At 42.7% G+C, this 27,868-nt stretch overlaps 1 protein-coding gene across 1 annotated transcript; it reads right to left on the bottom strand.

Moving 5' to 3' along the window:
- Nucleotides 1-40: 40 nt before the first annotated feature.
- Nucleotides 41-22,083, bottom strand: prkx (protein kinase X-linked). Its single transcript, XM_055908169.1, has 8 exons — nucleotides 21,322-22,083; nucleotides 16,519-16,687; nucleotides 14,105-14,368; nucleotides 11,958-12,077; nucleotides 6,809-6,904; nucleotides 3,839-3,896; nucleotides 2,251-2,328; nucleotides 41-2,060 (listed from the first exon to the last, which is right to left on the bottom strand). The coding sequence occupies exons 1-8, from the start codon at nucleotides 21,485-21,487 to the stop codon at nucleotides 1,935-1,937; spliced, it is 1,077 nt and encodes a 358-aa protein (XP_055764144.1). The 5' UTR covers nucleotides 21,488-22,083; the 3' UTR covers nucleotides 41-1,934.
- Between the last annotated feature and the right edge of the window lie 5,785 nt (nucleotides 22,084-27,868).

Genomic DNA, 27,868 nt, shown 5'->3' with positions numbered 1-27,868 from the left:
ATAACCACACTTCTGAGAGGAAAGAGAATCAGTTGTTGAGTCAGTGGATAGGAGGTGTTTTTAATCCTGGTTGTGTGGATCTTTTAAACAGTATCTGAAGAAGTTAAATACAGTACTTCAACATTAACAATATGAAAAGGCCATACAAAGTTTGTAAGGTAGGCTGTTAAATAATAATGTAAAAAAATCTATACACTGACAAAAGGCATTGGTAAAATGGTATTGGGTATAAAACATATGCTTATATTGACCTAAAAGTACAGTATTTTTTCTTTCATATTTGTTTTCTTTTCGCTAATACATAAACATCTTAAAGAAAAGGCAAAAGGTTGAGGCTTGTAGAAACACACTTCACAAAAAAAGAAAAAAAAAAAAAAACGTAAAAAAAGCAATAGAAACGTACCGAATAAACTCACACTGAGTTTTGTTCCATGATTGGTTAAGAAAATTACATAAATCATGACAAACAAGCAATCAAATAATTTAAGTTGACTAAAGGGACACAAATTACTTAATGCTACTAAGTACGTTTTTCGAGAGACAGTTTGTGATCGTCTCATGATGTGTCGAGTCATGATGTGCTTTCTACTAGCCAGTGATATGATTGGTGGAGAGAAGACAAGAGTTTATTGGCTGCCTGAAGCAGATGGCCAAGCATCTTGCTGAGACTACTTCCTGCTTGGCTATACACATGAAACCAGCTGGAGATCTGTATTCTACAGTTCTTTAAAGTACGTGAAAGAGACCTAGAGACAAAGATAGACATACCAGTCAATACACAGGGTCATTTTCTGTTACTGTGTGAACAGCAAAATAGGACGAAGTTGACTGGAAGAAAAAGACGGGAGGAACCAGATTCCACATATAGTAGCAAGCTACACTTCTTCCACACAACAATTATTCCACGTATATTATTATTAACAGTCAACGTTTTCAACAGCACAGCTCAAGTATAAACAGTGTGTGTTCTATAAATAAAAGTTGAACAAGTACCACTAGCTTGTCAGGAGAAAAGACGACGACATACAGTATGTCACATCCAAGCTCCTGAAGTTAAGGCACCTTTTACAAGTGCTTTCTGGTCTGGCCTTGACGCACACATGCAAGGATGTCTGGCCGATAGATAGCCAAGTACTTACAGCTCAAAAATGACAAGTTTAACAGCCTATTTGACTAGCGGCCAGTCAATAAAATGATATTACAAAGCTTGCTTGGCATGATATTGTCGTACGTTCCTGTACAAGTTTCATACTTTTTCATTGACAAATATCCAGTACAATCTACTAAGTAAGGATGTAGTAACCACATATCTAAATTCCATTTAATGTACAGCTCATTACTGAGTCTACTGTACGCGTGATCATTTTTGGATCATAAGCTTTGCTCGGTTGGTTGAGTCCTACAAGTTCCAACAAAGAAAACTGGAACCTTTTTGTTCCAACAAAATAGAAAATTCCTGATTATTGCATTTGAAACATATTCATTTCAGTAACAATGCCCTTTGGTTCAAAGAGAACCATCAATTTATTTTTTGCATAACAGGAGAAGGCTCAGAGAAACAAAGAAACTGAGGACTGAGGTTTTTCAGTTTTTTCAAACAAAAGGAAATGAACGCTAGATAAATATTGTGGCGATATGATGGCGCTTTTAGTTAATTTTAGGTCAATTCTGTCCTGCTCTTCCACCCAATGTGGAACACTTGAATGTCTTCAAGCAAGATACAGTTCTGGGACTTGGAAGTTCTCTTGCTGACCATACAATGGTGACATCTCAGATGATTTACCAGTCTTTCTGTTATTCCGCAAGATCCAGAAGTCTAGATTTTTTCAACATCTAGAAGTTTGACTCACCTTCTCCAAGGTCTAAAAGTTCTCGAGTCTCTCTCTACATGACCTAAATGTTTTCGAAGTATTTCTGTCGTTACTTCCGCCTTTCTAGAAGTTCTTGAAGATTTCTAAGTCCTTTGCAGGCACAGGTGCATCTTTCTTCCACTCGTCCTCGGGGTAGGCGTCAAAGTTAGACGTGTCACCTTCGTGGGACACCTTGGGAACTATGGGTGGCTGCGGGAACAAAAATAATGTAACGCTGAATACATCAAAGAGCTAAAAAAGCAGTTTTAATTATTATTATTATTTTTTAAAGTACATCAACTCTAAATGGTGAGTTTAATGACAACAGTATAAACTGAAAATAAAGTGTACGTTTACATGTGTTCCTATTGATGTGTGTAATATAGCCAACGTGACAGACCTTCAGTTTTCTCAGAGGTACACCATCCCAGTCTATAGACTTGAACCATCTGTGCTTTTTCACATCGTCTGCGCCGTTCTGCAAGAGAAGACATTGTGCATCAGAGCCGTCCGCGGACGCTCTATTCAACACAATCTGGAATCAAGATAAATAACGTTCTTCTCGTCTGGAATAAAGGGTTTGAAATAATGACAATTAGCGCAAAACGCTTCATTCTTTCGCAACTCTTTGCGGTGTCTGTGGTGATTCTCCCTGTATACTGGGAGTGTGTGGCTAGAACACTCCTTGAGTCAGCTAGCTAGTCAGCTAACTAGCACATTTTCCTCAGAAAACCCTTTGAGGCACAAGTTAATAACAGACCGTGTGGTGATTTATGTTTATTTGCTTACCAACAGTTGTTTCATTGAAAAGAGACATCATATACTCCCACATTGACTCTTATGCCTTTGAACAGTGTAATTCAAAACACTCAGAACTCATCCTTCGATTGAACGTCAGTGCCAGATAAATACATGATTCCAATGAATGAATCATAAAATTGCGGTAGACTACAAGGACTAGAAGTCTAAAACAGATAAACACTTTTTTTTCTCTTTCCATCTTTGGTGGCTGAGTAAAAGCCAGGCCTGCAGTGTTCCTGAGGCATACATACAAACTGTACACGATGGAGGCAAGCAAACAAGGAATAATCAATCCGCCATGAGAGTTAAGATGTGCATGGCGCCTACTTTGGACCGCTCAGTGTCTAGTAGAAATGGGCAGCATTGTGCAGTTTAAAATTGAAATCCCTCCTGTTATGACAGAGAGCCAATTCATCACAGTGGTGTAAAAAGAAAATTCATTTATTCAAGAGGAATTACAGATCACTCTACTGAGTGAAACTGCGTCCCAAACGGAACCCTATTCCCTACATAGTGCACTACTTTCGACCAGAGCCCCCCTGGGCCCTGTTCAAAGGTAGTGCACTTTAAAAGGGAATATGGTGTTACCAAGAGACCCGTGTTCATTGTGGAAGGAGACTCAAGTTCTCGCTGTGCAAACACAGCTTCTCTGTTGCGTCCTATACATTTCCTGTGCAGATGGCTTGTGCATACTGGCTTCACTCCTACTACTACAGTGGACATCCTGGCTACCAAGAGGGAGCATCTTTTCAGCAAGATAGAATTGATATTTGCATAGAATGCCCAGTCTTGTTGAAATGGCAGGACTATGAACCAGTACACCATGTGATTAACTACTAAACTGACAGTGCAGGGGAAATATGTTTCTCTGTGATCCACCCTAAACCCCTGCTGCACCCTCCCACGCCTTTAAGGGTGCAAACTACCTCTACAACAACTTCCTCTACGTATCCAACTAATTGGAACCAAATGCAGACATTCAGTCACTCCCTAGGCCCTTTCCTGTCTCAGTGTTGAGACAGTGACGTCAAACTGCAGAAGACTCACTCCACAACCTGCCCGAGTCAACAAAATACTTTAAAATTGGTTTAATTAGTACTGTGTATCTGTTCTTGTGTAATGTTTTAGTATAGCTTGGGACAATAAACCTTTCTAAATCTAAATAATTATTGGATCTTGAAACTCACCTTCATATTGCCTAACCTCCTGGCTCGGTCAATGACGAGGAACTTCTTGATGAGATCTCTGGAAAACAATAGAAAGACAGTCAGGGAGACAGATTGTTAGTGTGAACTCATTGTGACTGTCTCATTGTGACAGTGTGTGTGTGTGTGTGTGTGTGTGTGTGTGTGTGTGTGCGTGTGTGTTCAGACAGCAGATCGTCTGCAGTTTCAGTCAGAAGTCAAGAGGTCCGTCTCCGTCCAAAAGCTGACAAGATAGATGAGCTTGGCTATTGGAACAACCGATAAACTGACAGACTCATAAAGGTGCCATGGGGTAACAGAGAGGTACATCCTGTGTGTGTGTGTGTGTGTGTGTGTGTGTGTGTATGTGTGAGGTTCATCCAGATAGAAACATCCTCTCTCGCTCTTTCCCTCTTTTAATTGAGTGAAAGTGACAGGTTTTAAAGTTAACGTTTTCACAACTATGAAGATGCTGACGTAGGGATACTTTAGGGATGAATTTGGGATGATTCACAATGCCTTTAAAAATGACAGTGTAAGTTTTCCGATGATATGCGGCCGGCGTTGACAGAGTCAGCTTTCAATAAAGCTGCCGTATCTCACAACCAACGAGCTGCCAGCGCAGACGTAAATATACCAGCCGAATATTGATAGTCTGCATTTTAGTGTCTTAAACCCTCCCAAGTAACAACTTCACAATCCTACAGCCTCCGCTCTCATTCAGTGGCTCTCTTTTACAGTCCCTACGGCAAGGACTGAAATGGGGAACACCCCCCCCCCCCAGAAGAAAAATAAATAATTCTATATAATAACAATCCTACTCCTATAATAATCCTTGGTCCTGGAACGAACTACAAAAGACTTTATAACTGGAGGACAGTGTCTGAGTTTAAAGCTCTGGTCAAAGAAAAGGTCACTGACCATTGTAATGGTATGTACACACTGGCTACTTCCTGCTGACCTCTTGCTAAGTCTCCCTCACAAAAGACATTTCTAACATCATTTCTAACACATGTTTTCCCCCCCTGGTTAAATAAAAATATGGTCATGTAGCCTGACTTATGACACGTCGAGGGGAAATACAACTTTCCTTAACTCCAATTGATTGCCCAATCTGAGACAGTTCTATCTTACGCAATATGTAAGCGATAAACAATGTCACTGTACATTTCTATGGAAATATAGCACACAGCAGAGTTTGGTTCTGGTTTAAAATGGGGCTTAGGTGGTGGGAATGGCAGTGGCGTGGCCAATGGTGAAGTCACCAACCAACATTTTTGTGGAAATCTACACATTTTGCCTTGTTTTTCATGCTATCGGAGTGACTCAAACATTATAACAAAATCAATGCCATGACAAAGGCCCATGATTTTTTCTTCGTAGATTATATCTGGTTGTTTAGTTGTTTAAGTTTTGTTTCTTTCTTTCCGTTTGGACTAAGGCGCCCTGAAAAAAAATAAACACCAATACTTTTTTATGCTGCTATGCTGCACAGTGACCTAAACAAATACAGGATATTCTGAATGCCATATTTATAAAATATATATATATATATATATATTTAACTAGGCAAGGCAGTTAAGAACAAATTCTTATTTACAATAACAGCCTACCGGGGAGCAGTGGGTTAACCGCCTTGTTCAGGGGCAGAACGACAGATTTTTACCTTGTCAGCAACCTTTCGGTTACTGGCCCAACACTCTAACCACTAGTCTACCTGCCACCCCCTATTTGAATGGCATATAACACTTTACAACAAGTTGGTCTTACACCTGTTCAGTACTACTGTAACACGTCTTATCTTCTCTGAGATAGAAAAGAGTTACTGCAATGGACAGACAAACACAGACAGAGCCAGAGACAGACAACTCGGGTTCAGGTTCTAGCCTTCAGTTCTGATGGATGGGAATGGGTCAAAGTGATATAGCTCGAGGGAATATTTAAAAAAAGAAAACCCTTCTGTATGTTTGGTGGCCAAAAGATAGACTGCTTAAGTGTTTGGGGCTCTATTGTTAGTGTGTTTTGTAGCAGTAGGACTGTGTGAGTGTGAGTGTGTGTGTGTGTGTGTGTGTACACGTGTTTGGTAGCAGCGGGACTGTGTGTGCGCGTGCGTTAGGTAACACTGTATGTGTGTGGCCTCTCCCAGGTATCCGGCTGGGCCAGTGTGTCAGGGCTGATTGAGTGCAGCCCAGGTCCTCCTCTCCTTCTAAAGCCGGTAATCTCCTAACATTACTCCAGCCTCCAGCTTTTCTGAGGAGCAGTGTGATGGTTGTGATGGGTTTAAAGGACGAGTTGCAACTCAGCAGAGTGTGTCATTAGTGAGGGCCCGCATCCGACATTCAGCGTAGCTAGCTCTTCATCTTCTGCACGGGAGGCTGATTGACCCTACCGTTTGGGAGGATGGTTGCGCTGTGTGACGCAGTCACACACACACACACACACACACACACACACGTTGTCTGTGTGCGCAGGCAGGCACACACGTTCATCCACACATGTGGTGGTCACACACACGCACGCACTGGATAGATAGGTTAAATATTGGATTTGGTACATTCCCAGATGCACATACACAACTAAAAGGTATTCACAACACAGCCCTGCCAAATTCCAATTGTCAGGTCCTAATCATGAGTATTGGTAATGCATTTCCAAAACACACTATGTTTGTTATGGGTAGAGAGTGTGGTGGTTGTGTTTCCAATAACAGTCTGGAGGACTTATCTCAGGAACATTTGGTTTCCTGCACGCCAAGACCTAAATCTAAAAATCGGATTGAAATGTAATGTGAAAAGCAACATCCATACATTCTCCTCACAAGTCGAAATTTTATAAGATGGCTTATCGTATATTATGTATCATAATGGAATACGTTTGTGCCGAGGTAGTGGTAGACTTTGGGGACTTTCCCTCCATTATTTCACCCACAATCCCCTGTGCTTGGGTGTGTGCCTGGGTGTGTGTACGACCTACTTTACATAGAAATCCAGATGCCGCGGGAATTCCAGCTTCCCGGCGAGGATCTTCTGATAAATACCAAAGGGATTGTCATCAAAAAACGGTGGGTACCTGGAGGGAAAAATAAAAGAACATGTCAGAAAAACAGTCATCTCTCCTCAACCGGTGATTACTTGTAAACTCCTTCAAAATGCTTGTTCCTATTGGCAAACACTAATAAAATGAAATCACCGTGTAAAAATAGAATCATAAACCAGGTTTCCATCCAACCTATTTATGCGAGTCAAGCACGTCGGATTAAAAATGTCACGACAGGCTTGATGGAAACAGCAAGTTGGTCGGTAAACTTTCCAAATGTCCGCCAAGAAAAATAGGATGGGGATCTTTTTGTCTCTGTAAAATTGATTATGCGAGAAATGGCAGTGGAAATGCCTTTCACACGCAAATATTGACAACCATTATACTGAAGTAAACTTAGTGTCACACAATTATATTTTGTGTGGTCCTGCGTAGCCAAGCTGGAAGGGCATGGTGCTTGTAATGCCAGGGTTGTGGGTTTGATTCCCACGGAGGTCCAGTATGAAAATGTAGGCACTCACTACTGTAAGTCGCTCTGGATCATCTGCTAAATGATGTCAAATGTCCTCCCACTACGACATGGGAAAGCATGCAGTTTATTAGGTTACAGATGAAATAAGTTGTGATGAACATCACAGGGGTGGTGAAAGTGCACGCTGATGAGCTTGATGGTGACATGATGATCAATGCATGGCTGCTGTTTGACTAATCATCTGGCTTTTCAGTCCGTAATAATCTCATACATGAAGGTAGCCTACCCACACTGTATCTGAGAGCTGTTGACTAGGGGGCAGGTGCCAAGACCAGAGTGGGCACATTTGCTATATATATATATTTTTTTTTTGTGACATAACCATCAAGAGTTGAAAATGCGCCAGAAACCCATTTACTAGTATTTATTTTTTGGTACCTGGGAATTTAACCGCAAAAGTTTTTTTGATAAAAGCACAGCTTTTTATGCGCAACAAATCATTTTTGATGGAAACATATCTGTGGTGGGAAAACGCACATATTTTTATGCAGATTTTTGATGGATGGAAACACACGTATGCGTGTGAACACACTCGCCTACGCGTCTCTGTGTAGTACAGAGCTGTAGCTTCTCAGACCGATCAGCTGCATTCTGGTGACTCTGATGGTTTAATGGTGAACGCTTCCCAGCACTGCTCCAGCCTGGACAAACCATTAACCATGCAGGCTGCTTTACATAATGGGCCAGGCCAGCCTAGCTAAATGCATTACACATGCAGCAGACAGCCGGATAATCACACCAGTTTGTCACAGGGGCTGCCGAGCTGAGCCAGTCAAAATGGAGACAGAAACCTCTGACTGTGGAATTGGGGCCTGGAAGCTGTTAGATGTGTAACACAGACCAATATTCTTTTTTTTTTGTGTGTGTGTAAAAGGTCAGAGAATTGTGCAATAGGTTCATTCAAGTCAGACGGTCAGACGAAAGCCAGATAAGACAACTATCAAAAGGAGAACTGCATCAGTGGAAGACGGCACGCATCAGTCAAAACCTGTCAATAAACTGAAACGACTAAGAGGGACAGGATAAGGAAGGGAGAAATAATGCCCGGTAATGATTTTTGGTCATGGCCTGAGATCAGAATAAAGTCCTTGAGAAAAGCTGGTTTCCAAGGGGAATGTAATGTCTTTAGCAGGGACAGGTCTCTACAGTGAATGTCAGAGCAGAAGGGAGGGGGGAAAAAAGAGGAAGAGTCAGGGCGTTAGAATACGAGGGGAGCCAAAGGATGAATCAACAGAGAGCCGCTTTCCTGATGGGTCCTCCTCTTACTGGATGGTAAAGAGGGAGGCCAAGTGCAGTTTACCACCCCGCTCCCCCAGGTACCCCCACCAGCCTGCCGGTAGATTAGTCTAGGTCCCCGGTGAAGAACAGTGAGAGACTAGAGACTCGGCTCCTCTTATGTAACAGTAACCTACGGTTTACGTAACACCTGAGGTGTCGCCAAGATTCCACAGGGAGGAGGATGGGGAGAGGAACGGATGGAGGAAATGGTGAAGACAGGATCAATCAAAACAGGGAACTTCTAACATGTTTAGCAGTAGGAGTTAGGATCGTCTGTATGCGGGAGTAGGCCTAGGTGTTTAGGAGTAGATTTAAACTAGCACAGCTACAGTAAGAATCGACAAGAATACTAATCTTCCACATATTGCAGAGAAACAGAAATTAAAACTGTTTCTGGTTAGCTTGGAACTGGAATAGGCTACATTGACCAGAGAAGATGTGAGTGGGAGGGAGGACCACACACACACACACACACACACACACACACACACACACACACACACACACACACACACACACACACACACACACACACACACACACACACACACACACACACACACACACACATAAAGACAGGGCGGTTTTCATTAAGGCGAGCAGGCTCCCCCACCAGGCAGGATTAGATACAGGATGATACAAGCCTACTGGACTGTCTGTGTATGTCAGTGTGTGTTAGTGTGTGTGTGTCAGTGTGTGTGTGCAAGATACAGGCGGACTGGGCTGGACTGAGTGTGTGTGGAGCTCAGTGCACAGGTGACCTCGTCATGGTTATTCCCAGAAGTCAGGACCCTGGGGCGGATGGATGTCGGAGTGTGTAAACCTACCACACCACGTAACTTTCAGTAGCCCCCCTCTACATTCTTTCACTACGGAAGCTACAGGACCTTTGACAAAACAGTTACGCGGCAGGCAACCTTTAGGGCGTGTTGTTCTGAAGGGATCTTGTGTCTCCTGGAGCGCTGAGTGTGTGCGCACACTTCAAAGACCCGTGTGACGGATGCTAAGGAGAAGGTCAAATTTTTCCTCACTAGAAGCCCAAGGCCACTGAATTCTCCACTGGCACATGAATATACTAGGGTGATGTGAGGAGGCACGTACAGAAAGACTTTTGAATCGCTGACAACTTCACTACCGCTCACGTTTCTATATTCATACAGATTTAATCAATATGGTAAACACTAAAAATAAATAATCAAATAAAAAAATGAAAATAAATCGAATTCATGTTACAGATGTTATTTTCCCAACTGTTCAGCCATGTAGTGAAGAAAAGCAGAGTGATTGTTTTAAACGTCTAGCTGCTAAGTACTAGGCCTATCAATGTTCATTTTATTCAAAAGGCATAGATATGAAGTCAAATCTCTGATTTCACAACATTTTTATCCATTCTGGGGATAAGGGCTATGCTACATTTCCATAGCAAAACAAACAATACACACCCAAAACCATCCTGTGTACTGTCCTGACGTTATAATAACTAGTGCCCTCTAGGGGCGGCTAATTCACATGATAGGCAGTGGATCCCAACCTTATTTCGGTTACTGTACCACCAACTGAATTTTGCTCTGCCTGGAGTACCCCTGATTTACCCCCTCATGAGTATTTTACCAGTAGGCCTATGGTCTCATGAATCTTTTCAAGTACCTCTGATTGGGAACCTCTATGATAGTCTACTGAACATAACACTATCAGAGCCCTTCTCTCTTGCTTCCATGGATTGTATGAGCCAACGCATTGTCTATGTAACATTATAAACTGGGTGGTTCAAGCCCTGAATGCTGATTGGCTGACAGCCGTGGTATATCAGACTGTATACCACGGGTATGACAAAACGTTTATTTTTACTCTTCTAATTACGTTGGTAACCAGTTTATAATAGCAATAAGGCACCTCAGGGGTTCGTGATATATGGCCAATATACCACGGCTAAGGGCTGTATCCAGGCACTCCACGTTGTGTCTTGCCAAGAACAGCCCTTAGCCGTGGTATATTGGCCATATACCACACCTCCTCGTGCTTTATTGCTTAATAATATGGCACTTGGCAGACACTTTTATCGACTCACAGTTCAGTGAGTGCATACATAGGCTACACCCTATATATTTAGCCTAGTATATGTAGCCTATGTGACGCCTGCAGAAATGCATGTGGATTATAAGCAAAAAGCAAGCACTTAACTCATGTGTAGGCTGGGCTATATAGAACAAATCATTTAACTTGGTTCCCTCGTCTCAAAGAGGAGCGGATGAGCAGCCGGCCACGTGAGTGATACTATATGTTGCTAGCAGACATCCACTCAGTCAATGAGTCATTCATTCATTCATTCATTCATTCATTCAAGGCCAGTGTACTCTACAGAAGCACTGCTGAAATAGAATTTCTATAGACATCAGGCCGCAGATGTACCCTAGCTAAACAACCCGGCGTCACGTTCAAAAGTAGTGAATCCTGTTCAGAATCCTGTTCAAAAGTAGTGCACTACATAGGGACACAGGCCCGGCGTCGTTAAGCTATGGTACAACTACGGCCTGTCTATAGAAATCCTACTTCAGCAGTGCTTCTGTAGGCCTTGACTGAATGAGTGACCGAGTGGGGTTCTCAGACGAGAGAGCATAGCTTAAAGCCACCAGAGTTTATGAAACCTTGGTCTCCACAGATCACACACAGGTGGGAATGTGTCAGAATAAGTTACCTTTGACCTTTCTTCAATCTGTAACCTTCCTTTCATCCTTAAGACCGTCCACCTCTGTCATCACAGAAACACAAGGCAGACTGGTCTTGGAATTAAGCCCACTACAGAGTGACGTAACATCATAAGGTCAACTCTCTGAAATACAGCACACTTGTCTCTCCATTGACTTGCCACAGACATTCTGCTGGATACTACCCAATGTTCATAGACAAGAGCCCACTGTCCATAGAGGATAGCCATTATTCATACATACTACTACACTAGCAAGGGATCAATTCTATTTCAATTCAGGAAGTAAACTGGAATTCCGATTCCAATATTTTTTTATAAAGAAATCAATGAGGAGAATTGGAATGTTAGTTTACTTTCTGAATATAAATGAAATTGCCCCCAACCCCTGCTACTACCACACAGTCATCTTGTCCTCTGGTGGACTGGGGCCCCCTGGTGTTCAAACCTGCCCTGTCAGGAGACATTACAGTATTCAGTTAAAACCCTGCCCAGTCAGGACTCATGACACTAGTGTTCAGCTCAACACCGGTCCTTCCCATTCAGTCAGAGGACAGGACACTACTACTCACCCAGCCAGCATCTCAAAGACGAGGATCCCCAGGGCCCACCAGTCCACCGCCCGGCCATGACCTTTGCTCTGGATGACCTCTGGGGCCAGGTACTCTGGGGTTCCACACAGAGTCCACGTCCTGAACGGAGCGATGGAGAGAGACCGAAGGAGAAAGAGACATTACAAAGAGAAACAATATTAGCTTTGAACCATTTACATTTGAGATGTTACGTTACTGCAACAGAACACAGGAACAGGCGCGCACGTACAACGTTCATTTTGGATGTGTAGCCAATAACAGCTGACTGATGATCAATCCAAGCCTAGGTTTCCCCAAGGGTCACCCGGTACGCAGCACACCCTGCACATTCCGATGAGTTTACCCTAGAAGAGGAGACTTCTGTTACATACAGGGAAAGACAACCCCAGTCTTGTCAAGTAATGTGTCCTGTATGTAGGTTGCTCTCACAATAGTGTCAGCTGTCAGTCGACTGGTCCTTCAGTCAGTAGTAGTGTAGCCTATGCAGGCTGATCTCACAGTAGTATGTACACTGACGTGGTATAACTAATACAGCGTGTGTAGCCTGATCACACAGTACTATCGGGTGGTATATGGATCCAACAGTGACGGAGCTTTAGTTTGCTGGAAGTATTGGTTCTGGTTGTGTTATTGGTAGATCAATGTCTTTGGTTCAATAGTACAGCTGATTAACACTGCTTGGAGGACATATAAAACCCTGGATCACTATTCTCAGGCCAGCAGGGAGGGTATCTGAAGTGGGGAGCAGAATATGACACAACAAACTATCATTTTCATCTGATTTTTTTTATGTTCTGAAAAATAAAAAAAATAAAAACAGCCCTTTGGAAAATAACTCTTGGTCAGTTGCCGTGGTGATGGTTAATTTGTATGCAAATGGTAACTCTGTTTAAGGAGCAGGCTCGAGGTCCCTGATTTCGTTCGTACATTTGTACCATTAGTATAGATTTTGATGTGAACGACACTGGTCGCAGTGCGGAAAATGCAGCTTGCATTGTACATTTTTTTGTGGCATGCAACCTTTATCTGATCTACCTCAGACTCAGAGTACTCTCTGGACAGAGTGCTGCTCTACGACTGGCAAAGCTAGTCAAATAAACTGGTAACCTCCGAGCACATCCTAGAACCTAAAGCGGGTCCATTCTGCCATTAGGTGGCACTGTGGAAGCATCAACAGTGGGGTATCGTTTCACCTTCCAAACTGATCACGCGCACACGCAAGCACGCGCACACAGACGAGGAACACCACCAGTGGCAAGGCAGCCAACTTCCCTCATTCGTTTGTTCTTCACACCCTCGCCGCATTCGAGGCAATTCCTTTTGCCTTCCACTTCTTTAAGTGGGTCACAAGTTGCACATCAGAGACACATCTACTGCAAATCTGTTTTACTCTCCCGGCCATAGAAAATGTAATCTTAGTCCATTTTGTTTACATGTCAGTGGGTCAGGTTTGTGTTCAGCGAGGCTCCCTGCAAAACACTACACTACTGCAGTGCAGATACAAAAACTGTTTTAACCGGAGTGCTGCAGCTTTCCAATCCTACGGAGGTTACTGAAGAGGACTAGCTGCTTGTAACGCTAATATAAAAACAAAATAACGGCAATTTCCATCTCATCTTCGCATTTTTTCTCATGTTTTTGGATTCCATCTTAGATAGAGCGAGGTTTCCCCTCCATACACTCTGTGAATATTATATGGATGTGTAAAATGACAACTTCAGGAAGGACATCTATATCCCTACTGTACCAATCAGGCAAATATGTCTGTATGGCTACAAGTCCTAAACGAGTTATAGTCTCACAATGAGAGGAGAAAAACAAACAGCATTCACTCCCGCAATTAACATGGCAGTCTAATAATATCCTGGTAATGACTTGTTAGGGGGCATAATGTCTAACAATTAAGGATGTCCTAGCTGTGCAGTACACCTGCTCCCAGATGGGATGATACCTGTGGGGACGAACAGCTCATACGGGACGCTGCTCTGCGGCTGACCTTGTGCTGCTTCCAGTCTCTAGGGTGTGTGTGGTCTCAGGGAAGTAGGAAATATAATAACACAGTCCAAAGACACATTTCCGTTTCTCGACGGACAATAAAGTTGTACTCCACGGCATTTGCATCATACCTGTCCGAGAGCTTCTTAGCGAAGCCGAAGTCCGTGAGGCGGATGTGTCCCTCGCTGTCCAGCAGTATATTCTCCGGCTTCAGGTCTCGGTAGACGATCTCTTTGGAGTGGAGGTACTCGATGGCACACACGATCTCCGTGGAGTAGAAGAGGCCCGTGGTGTTGCTGAAGCGGCCGCGGCTACGGAGGTAACTGAACAGCTCGCCGCCTGGGACGTAGTCCATCAGCATGTATAGTAAACGATCGTCATGGTGGGTCCAGAACCTGGAAGGTATAAACAGGAAATATACACACCGGTACATTTGAACAAGGTGACTCTAGTCAAACACAAATATTGGTCAGGTAACAGTGGTTGGATGTAGAGAGTGAGACCACACGGTAGTCTGGTCAGTGTTTGCTCAGCTTACAGTATGTGGCATGGGCCTTGTCAAAACAGTTGTAGAGGACAAGTGGAAAGTGGCCCTGTGTGGCTTAGTGGGCAGGAGCGCGGTGCTGACAACACCAAGGTCATGGGATTCACCACCCCTAGTCACATACATATTCTAGAAACGTATACACTCACTGTAGGGGAGGTCACATTGGATAAAGACTTCTGCTTAATGGCATATATTATTTATACAGTGGGGAGAAGAAGTATTTGATACACTGCCGATTTTGCAGGTTTTCCTACTTACAAAGCATGTAGAGGTCTGTAATTTTTATCATAGGTACACTTCAACTGTGAGAGACGGAATCTAAAACAAAAATCCAGAAAATCACATTGTATGATTTTTAAGTAATTAATTTTCATTTTATTGCATGACATAAGTATTTGATATCCTACCAACCAGTAAGAATTCCGGCTCTCACAGACCTGTTAGTTTTTCTTTAAGAAGCTCTCCTGTTCTCCACTCATTACCTGTATTAACTGCACCTGTTTGAACTCATTACCTGTATAAAAGACACCTGTCCACACACACACTCAATCAAACAGACTCCAACCTCTCCACAATGGCCAAGACCAGAGAGCTGTGTAAGGACATCAGGGATAAAATTGTAGACCTGCACAAGGCTGGGATGGGCTACAGGACAATAGGCAAGCAGCTTGGTGAGAAGGCAACAACTGTTGGCGCAATTATTAGAAAATGGAAGAAGTTCAAGATGACGGTCAATCACCCTCGGTCTGGGGCTCCATGCAAGATCTCACCTCGTGGGGCATCGATGATCATGAGGAAGGTGAGGGATCAGCCCAGAACTACACGGCAGGACCTGGTCAATGACCTGAAGAGAGCTGGGACCACAGTCTCAAAGAAAACCATTAGTAACACACTACGCCGTCTTGGATTATTATCCTGCAGCGCACGCAAGGTCCCCCTGCTCAAGCCAACGCATGTCCAGGCCCGTCTGAAGTTTGCCAATGACCATCTGGATGATCCACAGGAGGAATGGGAGAAGGTCATGTGGTCTGATGAGACAAAAATAAAGCTTTTTGGTCTAAACTCCACTCGCCGTGATTGGAGGAAGAAGAAGGATGAGTACAACCCCAAGAACACCATCCCAACCGTGAAGCATGGAGGTGGAAACATCATTCTTTGGGGATGCTTTTCTGCAAAGGGGACAGGACGACTGCACCGTATTGAGGGGAGGATGGATGGGGCCATGTATCGCGAGATCTTGGCCAACAACCTCCTTCCCTCAGTAAGAGCATTGACGATGGGTCGTGGCTGTGTCTTCCAGCATGACAACAACCCGAAGCACACAGCCAGAGCAATTAAGGAGTGTATCCATAAGAAGCATCTCAAGGTCCTGGAGTGGCCTAGCCAGTCTCCAGACCTGAACCCAATAGAAAATCTTTGGAGATGAAAGTCCGTATTGCCCAGCGACAGCCCCGAAACCTGAAGCATCTGGAGAAGGTCTGTATGGAGGAGTGGGCCAAAATCCCTGTTGCAGTGTGTGCAAACCTGGTCAAGAACTACAGGAAACGTATGATCTCTGTAATTGCAAACAAAGGTTTCTGTACTAAATTTTAAGTTCTGCTTCTCTGATGTATCAAATACTTATGTCAGACAAAAAAATGCAAATTAATTACTTAAAAATCATACAATGTGATTTTCTGGATTTTTGTTTTAGATTCCGTCTCTCACAGTTGAAGTGAACCTATGATAAAAAATTACAGACCTCTACATGCTTTGTAAGTAGGAAAACCTGCAAAATCGGCAGTGTATCAAATACTTCTTCTCCCCACTGTATATTAAATCCACTTCCAACAGATCTGTAGCTGACGATGGCGGTGGTGTTGAGGTGATCAGACAATAACAGTCTGATGAGGAAGGGGTGGTTGACTTCGGTCAGGACTTCCTTCTCTTTATGTTATGACAGCCATGTTAGGCTATGTTTGGTTACGTTATGTGTCGTTGAGGTGATCAGACACTCACAGTCTGATGAGGAAGGGGTGGTTGACTTCAGTCAGGACTTCCTTCTCGTTGTGGACGTGCTGCTCCTGCTTCAGCCGGATCACGTCGGGGATCTTCATAGCCTTCAGAGCGTAGAACGCCCTGCTCTTCTTGTCTTTCACCAGGAACACCCTGCCAAAGGTCCCTGTGCCTGAAGCAAGGAGAGAGAGGAACAGTCATTAGACAAGGCGTTAAGTTCTCTCTCACCCCCCCCCCCCCTCCCCAAAGGGCATAGAGCAACATTTAATTCAGATTATTTTTGCAACACATCAACCACCATTATTTTTTACTTCACACTTATTTTTCTTAATACTGCATTGTTGGTTAAGGGCTTGTAAGTAAGCATTCACTGTAAGGTCTACACCTCTTGTATTCGGCATATGTAACAAATAACATTTGATTTGATAATCAGGAATAGATCTCTGGATCAAGTAATTTCATGAAATCAGAATGACATATTTATTTTTGACATTCAATTATGCCCGACATGTCTTCCACCAATTAAAGAGGTTGAACCTGGAAGAACCGTCCAAGATTCCTTGAGTTGTCTTCTCACTCTTTCACAAGTCTGAGCTCATTATTCCGGTCAACAATTCAGATTGTTTCTCTATTCCCATTCCCAGGTCAAGAGGAGTACAAAATAACACCCCATGTCTAGTCATATTTCACTGTGAGTAAGGAGAGAGGGTGTAGACAAACAGAGAAAACAGAGAGATGGACTCACAATCCCCGATAAAGTCATGGAATGTTGGCTTCTAGAACGTTTGGGCTTACCTCATACAAGGATTCTTTGTCCTTCCCTGTTCTCCATGGTAATCTAATAGGAGCAAGCAAACAAAGCCCAAACCCTTTCTTTGTCTTCTTCATCATATCATAAGACAGAGGTTAGATAACTGTCAGGTTTAACTCTGAGCGCAACTGCACTACCATACCTGAAAACATTGCTGGTGTAATATTGCGCCTCAAGGCAGATATGTTCTTGTAAAGTCAGCACAATCAGATGGATATTCTACGGATGTTTGTCCTCTCCTAGTGGGCCTGGTACTACTTATTTCGAGATTCCCAACAAGCAGGCTTTAGGCATACACTACTAAAGCACGAAAAACAGCAAGAGAAAATATTTTGGCAAACATAGTGAGCACCTTGCTCAATAGAAGTGAGCTAATAATGACATGTGTGAAGTCTTTAGGCAACAGCTCAATCAATATTTTGTTTGTATTCAGAAGGAATCTGCTGCAGAAGCCAACCGTCTAGGGAGGTTAGGACTAGTACCTGTCGGCACAGTAAAGACATATGGTAATGTCCTTTTCCAATCACCGTTTGTTGCTCCCTCAAGTAGCCCAATCTTCTTGTGGACGCAGCAAACTGACATTTTCCTTCTGCTGATTTTGTAGCTTCTGTTGCATTTTTAGATGTGTGCATGTACAGTTGATGTCGGAAGTTTACATACACCTTAGCCAAATACATTTAAACTCAGTTTTTCACAATTCCTGACATTTACTCCTAGTAAAAATTCCCTGTCTTGGGTCAGTTAGGATCACCACTTTATTTTAAGATTGAAATGTCAGAATAATAGTAGAGAGAATAATTTCTTTCAGCTTTCATTTCTTTCATCACATTCCCAGTGGGTCAGAAGTTTACATACAGTCAATTAGCATTCGGTAGCATTGCCTTTAAAATTGTTTAACTTGGGTCAAACGTTTCAGGTAGCCTTCCCACAATACGTTGGTTGAATTTTGGCCCATTCCTCCTGACAGAGCTGGTGTAACTGAGTCAGGTTTGTAGGCCTCCTTGCTCACACACAGTTTTTCAGTTCTGCCCACAAATGTTCTATGGAATTGAGGTCAGGGCTTTGTGATGGCCACTCCAATACCTTGACTTTGTTATCCTTAAGCCATTTCCCCACAACTTTGGAAGTATGCTTGGGGTTATTGTCCACTTGGAAGACCCATTTGAAACCAAGCTTTAACTTCCTGTCTGATGTCTTGAGATGTTGCTTCAATATATCGACATAATTTTCCTTAGTCATGATGCCATCTATTTTGTGAAGTGTACCAGTCCCTCCTGCAACAAAGCACCCCCACAACATGATGCGGCCAACCCTGTGCTTCACGGTTGGGATGGTGTTCTTCAGCTTGCAAGCCACCCCCTTTTTACTCCAAATATAACGATGGTCATTATGGCCAAACAGTTCTATTTTTGTTTCATCAGACATTTCAAATAGTACAATCTTTGTCCCCATGTGCAGTTGCAAACCGTAGTCTGGCTTTTTTAATGGCGGTTTTGGAGCAGTGGTGTCTTCCTTGCTGAGCGGCCTTTCAGGTTATGTCGATATAGGACTCATTTTACTGTGGATATTGATATTGACTTTTGTACCCGTTCCTCCAGCATCTTCACAAGGTCCTTTGCTGTTGTTCTGGGATTGATTTGCATTTCACACCAAAGTTCGTTCATCTCTAGGAGACAGAACCCTTCCTGAGCGGTATGACGGCTGTGTGGTCCCATGGTGTTTATACTTGCGTACTATTGTTTGTACAGATGAACGTGGTACCTTCAGGCGTTTGGAAACTGCTCCCAAGGATGAACCAGACTTGTGGAGGTCTACAATTTTTTTTCTGAGGTCTTGGCTGATTTCTTTTGATTTTCCCATGATGTCAAGCAAAGAGGCACTGAGTTTGAAGGTAGGCCTTGAAATACATCTACAGGTAGACCTCCAATATACTCAAATGATGTCAATTAGACCATCAGAAGCTTCTAAAGCCATGACATAATTTTCTGAAATTTACCAAGCTGTTTAAAGGCACTTAACTGTATGCAAACTTCTGACTTCAACTGTATATACTATTTTCTCCATATTGAGTGATTACCACCAGAAATGTCCAGTGATTTAATTTGGCAATGTGACATAGGTTTTCCCCTGCAAGTGGGTCAAGCCTAGTTTGTCCTTTTCTCTCCAATACAGCAATGCCTGAAGCAACGGGATATGCACCAAATACTGCGCTGAATACTTGCATGATGTACTGAATACTGAATAGTGTTTCCCCAAAAAATAAAAACAGCTAGGCTATATGATAACAAATGGCACAAAATGGATGTTTCTCTCAACACCAATGTGAGGTATTTTGCATGGAAACAAACCAGAGGTCTAGCTAACTTGGAAAAGTGAAGGGGAAATGACTGACCTATTTCTGCTCCACAACTGAACTGAATCAATTAGAGTGAGAAACAGTGACACCTGTTTTCACTGCGACACTCAAGGTGTGCTATTTTGTCAGATTCTTGGTTCGCTGGATGCTAGCTTTCATGCATTTGAATAGAATACAGAATGCTTCTTGTTCTAATTTTGTGGGAGCAGAAATAGATAGGCCTGTGTTTTGAGTTGATTTGACTGGCACTACATATTTGATGGAACAAGGCCAGACATGGACTGATAAGACCCTAGCTTGTTGATGCTACTCAATGCACTTGGCCAGTGGCCACGTATCTTGATGTAGGCTTAGGCCCCACCATTTTTGCCTCATCACCAAAAAATGTTTCCTATGCATGAAAGATGGCCAAAATGCCTGTAATGCCTGTAAGCTTCGAATGTCACGTGAGAGCACGGGGCCTCATTATTTCAATGACCATTAGACAAAAGCCGTCCTCAAGACATGTAACTGATTTGTCATAAGAAGTAAATCCCTCTCATCATCATCTACCAAAAGGTTTTGCAAATTGGATGATTTTATCTTCGGTCCATAAGCTTAATCTTTGCCCTGATCGCGTGGGCTTAGAATGATGGGAATTCTCTATTAGCTAAGTGTCCTCCTTGTCATGAATAAAATATGAGACCGCTGTAAAATATGAAGTGGTTTTCGTGATCAGTAGCCTGTGTTCAGTCTTGAAGTAGTGCATGTTGTTTAACATTATTGGCTTCTGGCATTAGACTCACCACAGAGGACCCCACCCATGTGAAAAAAAAACACTGTTCAACAGCTGAGCCTGCTGACACATTACCCACGCAGTGAAAGGACTTTACATGCCCATACAAGAGTGAGTAGAGCCAAACACAAACTTTGACATTCCTTTGACATTCACAGGGCACTGCTCACAATAACAATAACAGGAACATCTGACACCTCACCTTACTAATATAGCCATTTCCTTTTTTTTATTTATTTTTTAAACAAATAATATATACTCATCCTCTCTCAACTAGTCGCAAGGGTTTCAATGTTGCAAAACGTCTGATAATGAGGGAAGTAAACGTTTCCTCCATTAAGCTTTCACTTCTCAAGCTGGTTATTTCATGTATGCAATGCGGCCATTTCTCCTGCTTGATCCCTGAGATGTACACAGATATTTCCCCTAATGTCATGTCAAGAAAATGTTGACCATCCGAGCAACTGTGTGGGATGACGAATTCCTCAATGATTGGGCACAGAGTGGACTTTAAACCTATGGGTGGGCTTGACTGAAATGGAGAACGTCCTTGTCCCCATCCAGCTGACAGATTAAGTAGCAGACCGAACAGAGTCATGACAGTTATCTTCTGACTCAAGACTTGAATGATGTTTCATGTTCAGCACATCACCATGTCATGATCCCATGAAATGGCTGATCACATAGTCGCCTTGGCTTTCATTGCTTGTGCTGTTGTGCACGAGCCAAACATGTACCAGTAGTAGTAGCCTATGCCCTATATAGCCTAGTTGATAGGCAGGATAGTGTGAGAAGCTCTGTGATAGACAGACCAGTTTCACCAGTGTGTGTACTGCAACATACTGGCTTGCTGCCTAAACTTACCAACTGTGGCAATGGTGTCCAGGTCATCGAGTGAGTATGTCCTGTTGTTCAACGTTAACGATGCTGCTCCGGCCAATAACATGGAACTGCTCGCGCAGGTCTTGGTACTCTCACGAATGGAGTTGCTTTCATTAATTATCCCAACCTTTGCCTTTGTTGATGCCATTTTCCGTATGCATCCAAATGTAGCTATGCTAGCAATCACTTTAGCCAGCTAGTTAGCTACCAAACCGGTTTTGCCGAGGATAGCCAATGACGGCTTACAGTAGCCAATTCTCAAGAACAGTGTCCGCCTTATTCCCTAATACCAACTATGGTTTTAAATTAAACGTTGCTACTTCCCTTGGACAAGCGAGTATCTTGTCTTGATAGCTAGAAAACAGGTGACGATCGTATCCTTGCGGAATCGCATGATGTATCTCGAGCGGTCACTGCTGTCAAATGCAGAAGCTAGCTAGCCATAGCAAACAGAGTAGCTAGCAATATATAGCTGACACAAAAGAAAACCATCCCACCGCTAGCGACTGAATGAATGACCAACGCTAATATAGCTAGCTAATGTCAAACTACAAACGCATACTGCCCATTTACGCACGAGCCGCCGCTTGAGTAGCTAGGGGGTCTCGAGTTCTCACTAGTTTAACTTCCGTCATAGGAAGCTAGTTGGCTAGCAAGAAATATATTTGAGACATTTAAATTATTTACTTCTCCGCTTCGCAAGTAGAACCTCACCCAGTTCAACAACACACATACAGGGCAAAGGAGAGGTGGGGAATGCTTTGTGTTGACAAAAAACGACCAATGAGTAAAACACCCCATGTGCATATTGACCAATGGTATGATTAAAGGGGTGGAGACCCGTTTGACAGACAGCTGGAAAACAGCCGTAACTGTTCTTTCCACATGTACAGTTTGAAGACATGCCAATCAAATGAAATACGGTCTGCTTTCCACTGTAAGATTACATTGATACAGACAGCAAAGAGTACCAGCACACAGCACCAGCTAAATGTAGCCTAATATCAAATGGCAAGGTTTTAGATAGCAGACTGAACTCCACTCTCTCTGTAAACCCTTGATACAGTAAAACCTGAAAGCTTTGAGTAATGGGGTGTGTATTATTTACTCATGGGCTGTGGTGGGGAGGGTGGGGATGAGATGCTGGGGTGTGGAGAGAGACTGGTGGAGTGCCTCACTGCCTTCTCAATTTTCAGAGGAAAACCCAAGACATGTTTGCTAATGACCTACTGTCAAAATACCCAAATGAGAACAGCTGTTTCCGGGCCTCAGATTACTTTTCACTTGACACATGGCACACTAAGGGGCCTGGCTCAGGCTCAGACACAGGCTCACACACAGGCTCACACACAGGCTCACACACAGGCTCACACACAGGCTCACACACAGGCTCACACACAGGCTCACACACAGGCTCACACACAGGCTCACACACACACACACACACACACACACACACACACACACACACACACACACACACACACACACACACACACACACACACACACAGTAATACACCTCTTCCCCTAGCCACAAGTATCATAGGAGCAATATGTGTCTGCACCTACTTTTTCCCCACATAAAAAATACTACAGTTTACTATAGAACACTACAGTTTAATATAAAATACTACTGGAGGCTGAAGAAATTTGGCTTGTCACCTAAAACCCTCACAAACTTTTACAGATGAGAGCGTCCTGCCAGGCTGTATCACCGCCTGGTACGGCAACTGCACCATCCACAACCGCAAGGTTCTCCAGAGGGTGGTGCGGTCTGCACAACACATCACCGGGGGCAAACTACCTGCCCTCCAGGACACCTACAGCACCCGATGTCACAGGAAGGCCAAAAAGATAATCAAGGACAACAACCACCCGAGCCACTGCCTGTTCACAATGCTGCCATCCAGAAGGCGAGGTCAGTACAGGTGCATCAAAGCTTGGACAGAGAGACTGAGAAACAGCTTCTATCTCAAGGCCATCAGACTGTTAAACAGCCATCACTAACACAGAGAGAGGCTGCTGCCTACATACAGACTTGAAATCATTGGCCACTTTAATAAATGGATCACTAGTCACTTTAATAATGCCACTTTAATAGTGTTTACATATCTTGCATCACTCATCTCATATGTATGTATATATTCTTATTCCATTCCTTTACTTAGATTTGTGTGTATTAGGTAGTTGTTGTGGAATTGTTAGATTACATGTTAGATATTGCTGCACTGTTGGAACTAGAAGCACAAGCCTTTCGCTACACTCACAATAACATCTGCTAACCATGTGTATGTGACCAATAACATTTGATTTGATTTACAGTTTACTATAGAATAGTACAGTTTACTAAAGAATACTACAGTTTACTATATAATTGTCGTGTCTTTGACTATGCCAGATTAATTGCTATGACATGCTATTCTATAAAATAATTTCTCCGTAATTAATATTACCTGATTGAACTAATCATGTAAATATTCATTAAATAGAGAGGGACACCACGAAATAATATTTATAGAGCTGTTATCTTCCGAATAAACTCTTAAAGATTTAGTAATATTTTACTAAATAGCAGTCACATTAATCGTCATTTTATTCAGTCTCATCTGAAAGTGGTAAATCCTTTGTTATCTGCAAGAATCCTGGCTAACAAGTTGAATCAGCAATACAAAATTGGGTTTAATTATTTATTTACTAAATACCTAACTAATCACACAGAAACACACATACACAATTAAATCATAACTTGATTACAAAGTGCCGTCATAAAGAAAACGTCCCTAGCAGGCGGAATAGACGTGACAGCTTGTTACACAAAGGAAAGGGGGGGATGGGTTTTAGTGAAAGAGCGGGAGACTGGAACATAGGCAAAGCTGTGTTATCGTAAATACAGTATCTTATGCATTCTAAATTACCGCCCATTTAAAAAAGGAAAATGCAATAAATATTTACTCTGAGCTGCGCTTCAGTAGGTTGGTGGTAGATGGGCCGTGTCTCCAACCCGAGTCCTCTGTCCTTTGAAGAATGTCTCTGGTGCCTTACTGGATACGTTGGAGTAACGTTGTGTGTAGTAGACGGGATACTCGGACTGTCCTTCCTAACCTGCGTTTGTAGCAGCTGTTGCTAACTCAACGGCTAGGAGATATCACTTCTGTAGTGAATACGAGTTCAAAGTTCATACCATTCACAATCAAAGTCCATGCTGCTGTTGGCTTAGTTCTGTAGTTATTATCTGAACCATTCTGACACCGGATCGTCATCCTAGCATCCCGGAACAGGAAGTTATATTTTTGTCAATGGCTTTTATAGTGGAGGGAGAGGGGTGTGTCTGAAAAGTTTATAACCCATGTCTCTTCACAGGGGCGGGCCCCTGGTTGAGCAGAAGCCAAGCTTATGAAAACACAAATCTCTCATTTGGAAGCTAAAATTAAATTTAATCTCTTCACAAATAATTTCATATTCAAACATTTGAATTAAACAACAATTCCATGTGAATCCGATACCTCTGAGGTTTAGACTTTCCACAGTAGAGTTTATGTCATTCTATCATTGATGAGAATATGTCAAGAGGGCAACCGAACTGACATGATATACCTTAAGTACCACCGCATATGTTCAGTTGGTCGGATTACCAGAATATAGTTCATTCCCCCCCACCTTCTGATGTTCTCAGAATCTCTATGTTAACCAATGGGTTTTCTTATGTCACATCAGTTATAGTAGGGAGAGAGAAAAAGGGGGAAAGAGGTATTTATGACTGTCATAAACCTACCCCAATCCAACGTCATGACATAATGCTACAGTTTACTATAGAATATTACAGTACTTCCTATATAATTATATAGTAAACTGTAGTATACTGTAGAATACTATAGTAAATATTACAGTATTATCTGCAAAAATGAACACTGTAGTAAATACGAAGTATTGTCCACAAAAACACTACACGTTTTACCTGTAGTAAATACTACACTATTAAATGTGCATATACTTGCCAATTCCCCTCCCCCATATCGCAATTTGTGTCACCCGAAAGTGAGAAACCTCCAGTCAAGTATAGACCATATATTGTTTCCTATAGGTTATAGACAAGTGCAGAAGCTCTGAACTATCCATTTAGACCACAGTTCTACCTACAGCTTATGGAAAATGTGCTCTTTTAGTTTTTATCCAGGATGTTTTCTGAAATATATATAAAAAAAATATATTTACAAAAAGGTAATATGTGTTTTTAATTCTGGTGCCGCTTTGCACACACAAGCTTGTTAGCTTGCTATCTCAAGTTCTAGAATCTAGACCAACTTAGTAGACATCGAACTAGAACATACAGTAGATCTATCTAGACCACCTATTTATTTAAAAAGCAATCACAAACAACATTTTCTATGTAAATACAAATGTTTATTTTTGGAGAGGGGAGAAGAGATGGGCATAGGAGAGGAGAGGAGAGGTGAGGAGAGAAGAGAGGTAGTTGGCTGTTGGTTTTACACCTGCTGGAGGTGGGTCCCCTTGGGGGCCTAAGGGTGAAGAGGAAGTGGGTAGAACAACCCATCGAGGGCTGCAACAAAATAAAAACAGGACATATGGGGGTTACGGTTAATACTGGGGTCAAAGGTGAGGGGTTACAGTTAGAATTGATTGATTATGTGTTGGGTTAGGGCTATAAAATGTCCTACTCCTGACCTTAATGCTACGTAGCGACTGTCACTGTACAGTTTTATTTCTCTTTAATTCTCGACCATCCTACTCACCAGTCTCTGTCTTTCTTTCACCAACGCCTCTTAGTCCTCCTTCCTCCTCTCCAACTCCTCCCTCATCCACTCCTTGTCTTTGATCAGCTTCTCTATCTCTCCTCTCTTTATGTCCAGGAGTTTTGCAAGAGCGTCCTCTTCTCTCCGTCTCCTCAACATGGACTCCGGCCCTCAGCCTGCTTCTCCTTCCCTCTGTCATCTCCTTCTCTTTTGCTAGCCGCACTCTCACCTTCTCCACCTCCTCTCCCACCTAGGTCTGAACATTCTCATTCTCCTCCCTGACAGCCATCCTCTCTTCCATCAGTCATTCGCTTTTCAGAACGATCTGATCCCTCTCCTTATAATCTTCTCTTTTCTTCCCACAGTCTTCTCCCTCCTCTCCACCTGCATCTCCCTCTTCTCAATCTCCCTCCTGTCCTCCTCCACCTTCTTTCTATCAAATGACACCTCTACATCTAACAACCCATAGAATAAGAATGAATAGAACCCATAGAATAAGAATGAATAGAACCCATACATTTTTGCCATTTAGAAGACACTCTTATCCAGAGTTACTAGGGTTGAGTGCCCTGCTCAAGGGCACATCGACCAATTTTTCACCTAGCTGGCTCGGGGATTCAAACCAGCGAGCTTTCAGTTACTGTCCCAACACTTAACCGCTAGGCTACCTGCCGCCCTACAGTATGAACCCTTCTAATTCTATGGGTTGATAGTTGTAGTGGGATATAATATAAAATTGTAATGAATAGAACACATATAAGGAACTATTCTAATTCTATGGGTTGATTGTAGTGGGATAGAATATATAATTAAAAAGAAAAGAACCCATAGAATTAAACATTCTAATTCTATGTAACGATCTGACCTGGGTTCAAATCTGTGCTTGATTAAGCTTGCCTGGCCCATTGGAACGAATTAAATAGTCACAGAAGCGCGAACTCCACCCATCAGGCTGAAGTAAACACTTTTTGAAAGATTTCAAATATTAGGCCTATTTTAACCCAGGTCTGATACCAACATGCTTCCATGATGAGGAACATGCCACCATTAGTCTAATACAGTGGTTCCCAAACTTTTTATAGTCTCGTACCCCTTCAAACATTCAACCTCCAGCTGCGTACCCCCTCTAGCACCAGTGTCAGCGCACTCTCAAATGTTGTTTTTTACCATCATTGTAAGCCTGCCACACACACTATGAAATACATTTATTAAACATAAAAATGAGTGTGAGTTTTTGTCATAACCCGGCTCGTGGGAAGTGACAAAGAGCTCTTACAGGACCAGGGCACAAATAATAATATTGTCACGTTCCTGACCTGTTTCTGTTGTTTTGTATGTGTTTGACGGTCAGGGCGTGAGTTTGGGTGGGTAGTCTATGTTATGTGTTTCTGTGTTGGGTTAATGGGTTGCCTGGTATGGCTCTCAATTAGAGGCAGGTGTTTGGCGTTTCCTCTGATTGAGAGTCATATTAAGGTAGGTTGTTTCACATTGTTTGTTGTGGGTGGTTGTCTTCCGTGTCTGTGTATGTTGCGCCACACGGGACTGTTTCGGTATGTTTGTTCGTTCGGTTTTTGTGTAGTCTATTTTTCCCTGTTCGTGCGTTCTTCGTGTTACATGTAAGTTCTTACGTTCAGGTCAGTCTACTTGTTTTGTTATTTTGTAAATCCTTCCAAGTGTTTGTTTTCGTGTTTCGTCGTTTGTCTAATAAATCATTATGTATTCACAACCCGCTGCACTTTGGTCAAATCCTTGCTACTCCTCTTCGGATGAGGAGAA

Source organism: Salvelinus fontinalis, chromosome 41 (assembly GCF_029448725.1).
Source record: "Salvelinus fontinalis isolate EN_2023a chromosome 41, ASM2944872v1, whole genome shotgun sequence".
In the NCBI taxonomy this organism is placed as follows: Eukaryota; Metazoa; Chordata; class Actinopteri; order Salmoniformes; family Salmonidae; genus Salvelinus; species Salvelinus fontinalis.
Note: the sequence above shows the minus strand (reverse complement) of the source record. Positions and strands in the feature narration are given on the sequence as shown.

Excerpts from the sequence above, each read along its gene's own strand:
- prkx (XM_055908169.1), bottom strand. The coding sequence starts at position 21,487 with ATGGCATCAACAAAGGCAAAGGTTGGGATAATTAATGAAAGCAACTCC. Across the intron at positions 16,688-21,321 it reads GGACACCATTGCCACAGTTG|GCACAGGGACCTTTGGCAGG; the intron begins GTAAGTTTAGGC and ends TCCTTGCTTCAG. Across the intron at positions 3,897-6,808 it reads CATCTGGATTTCTATGTAAA|AGATCTCATCAAGAAGTTCC; the intron begins GTAGGTCGTACA and ends ATTGTTTTCCAG.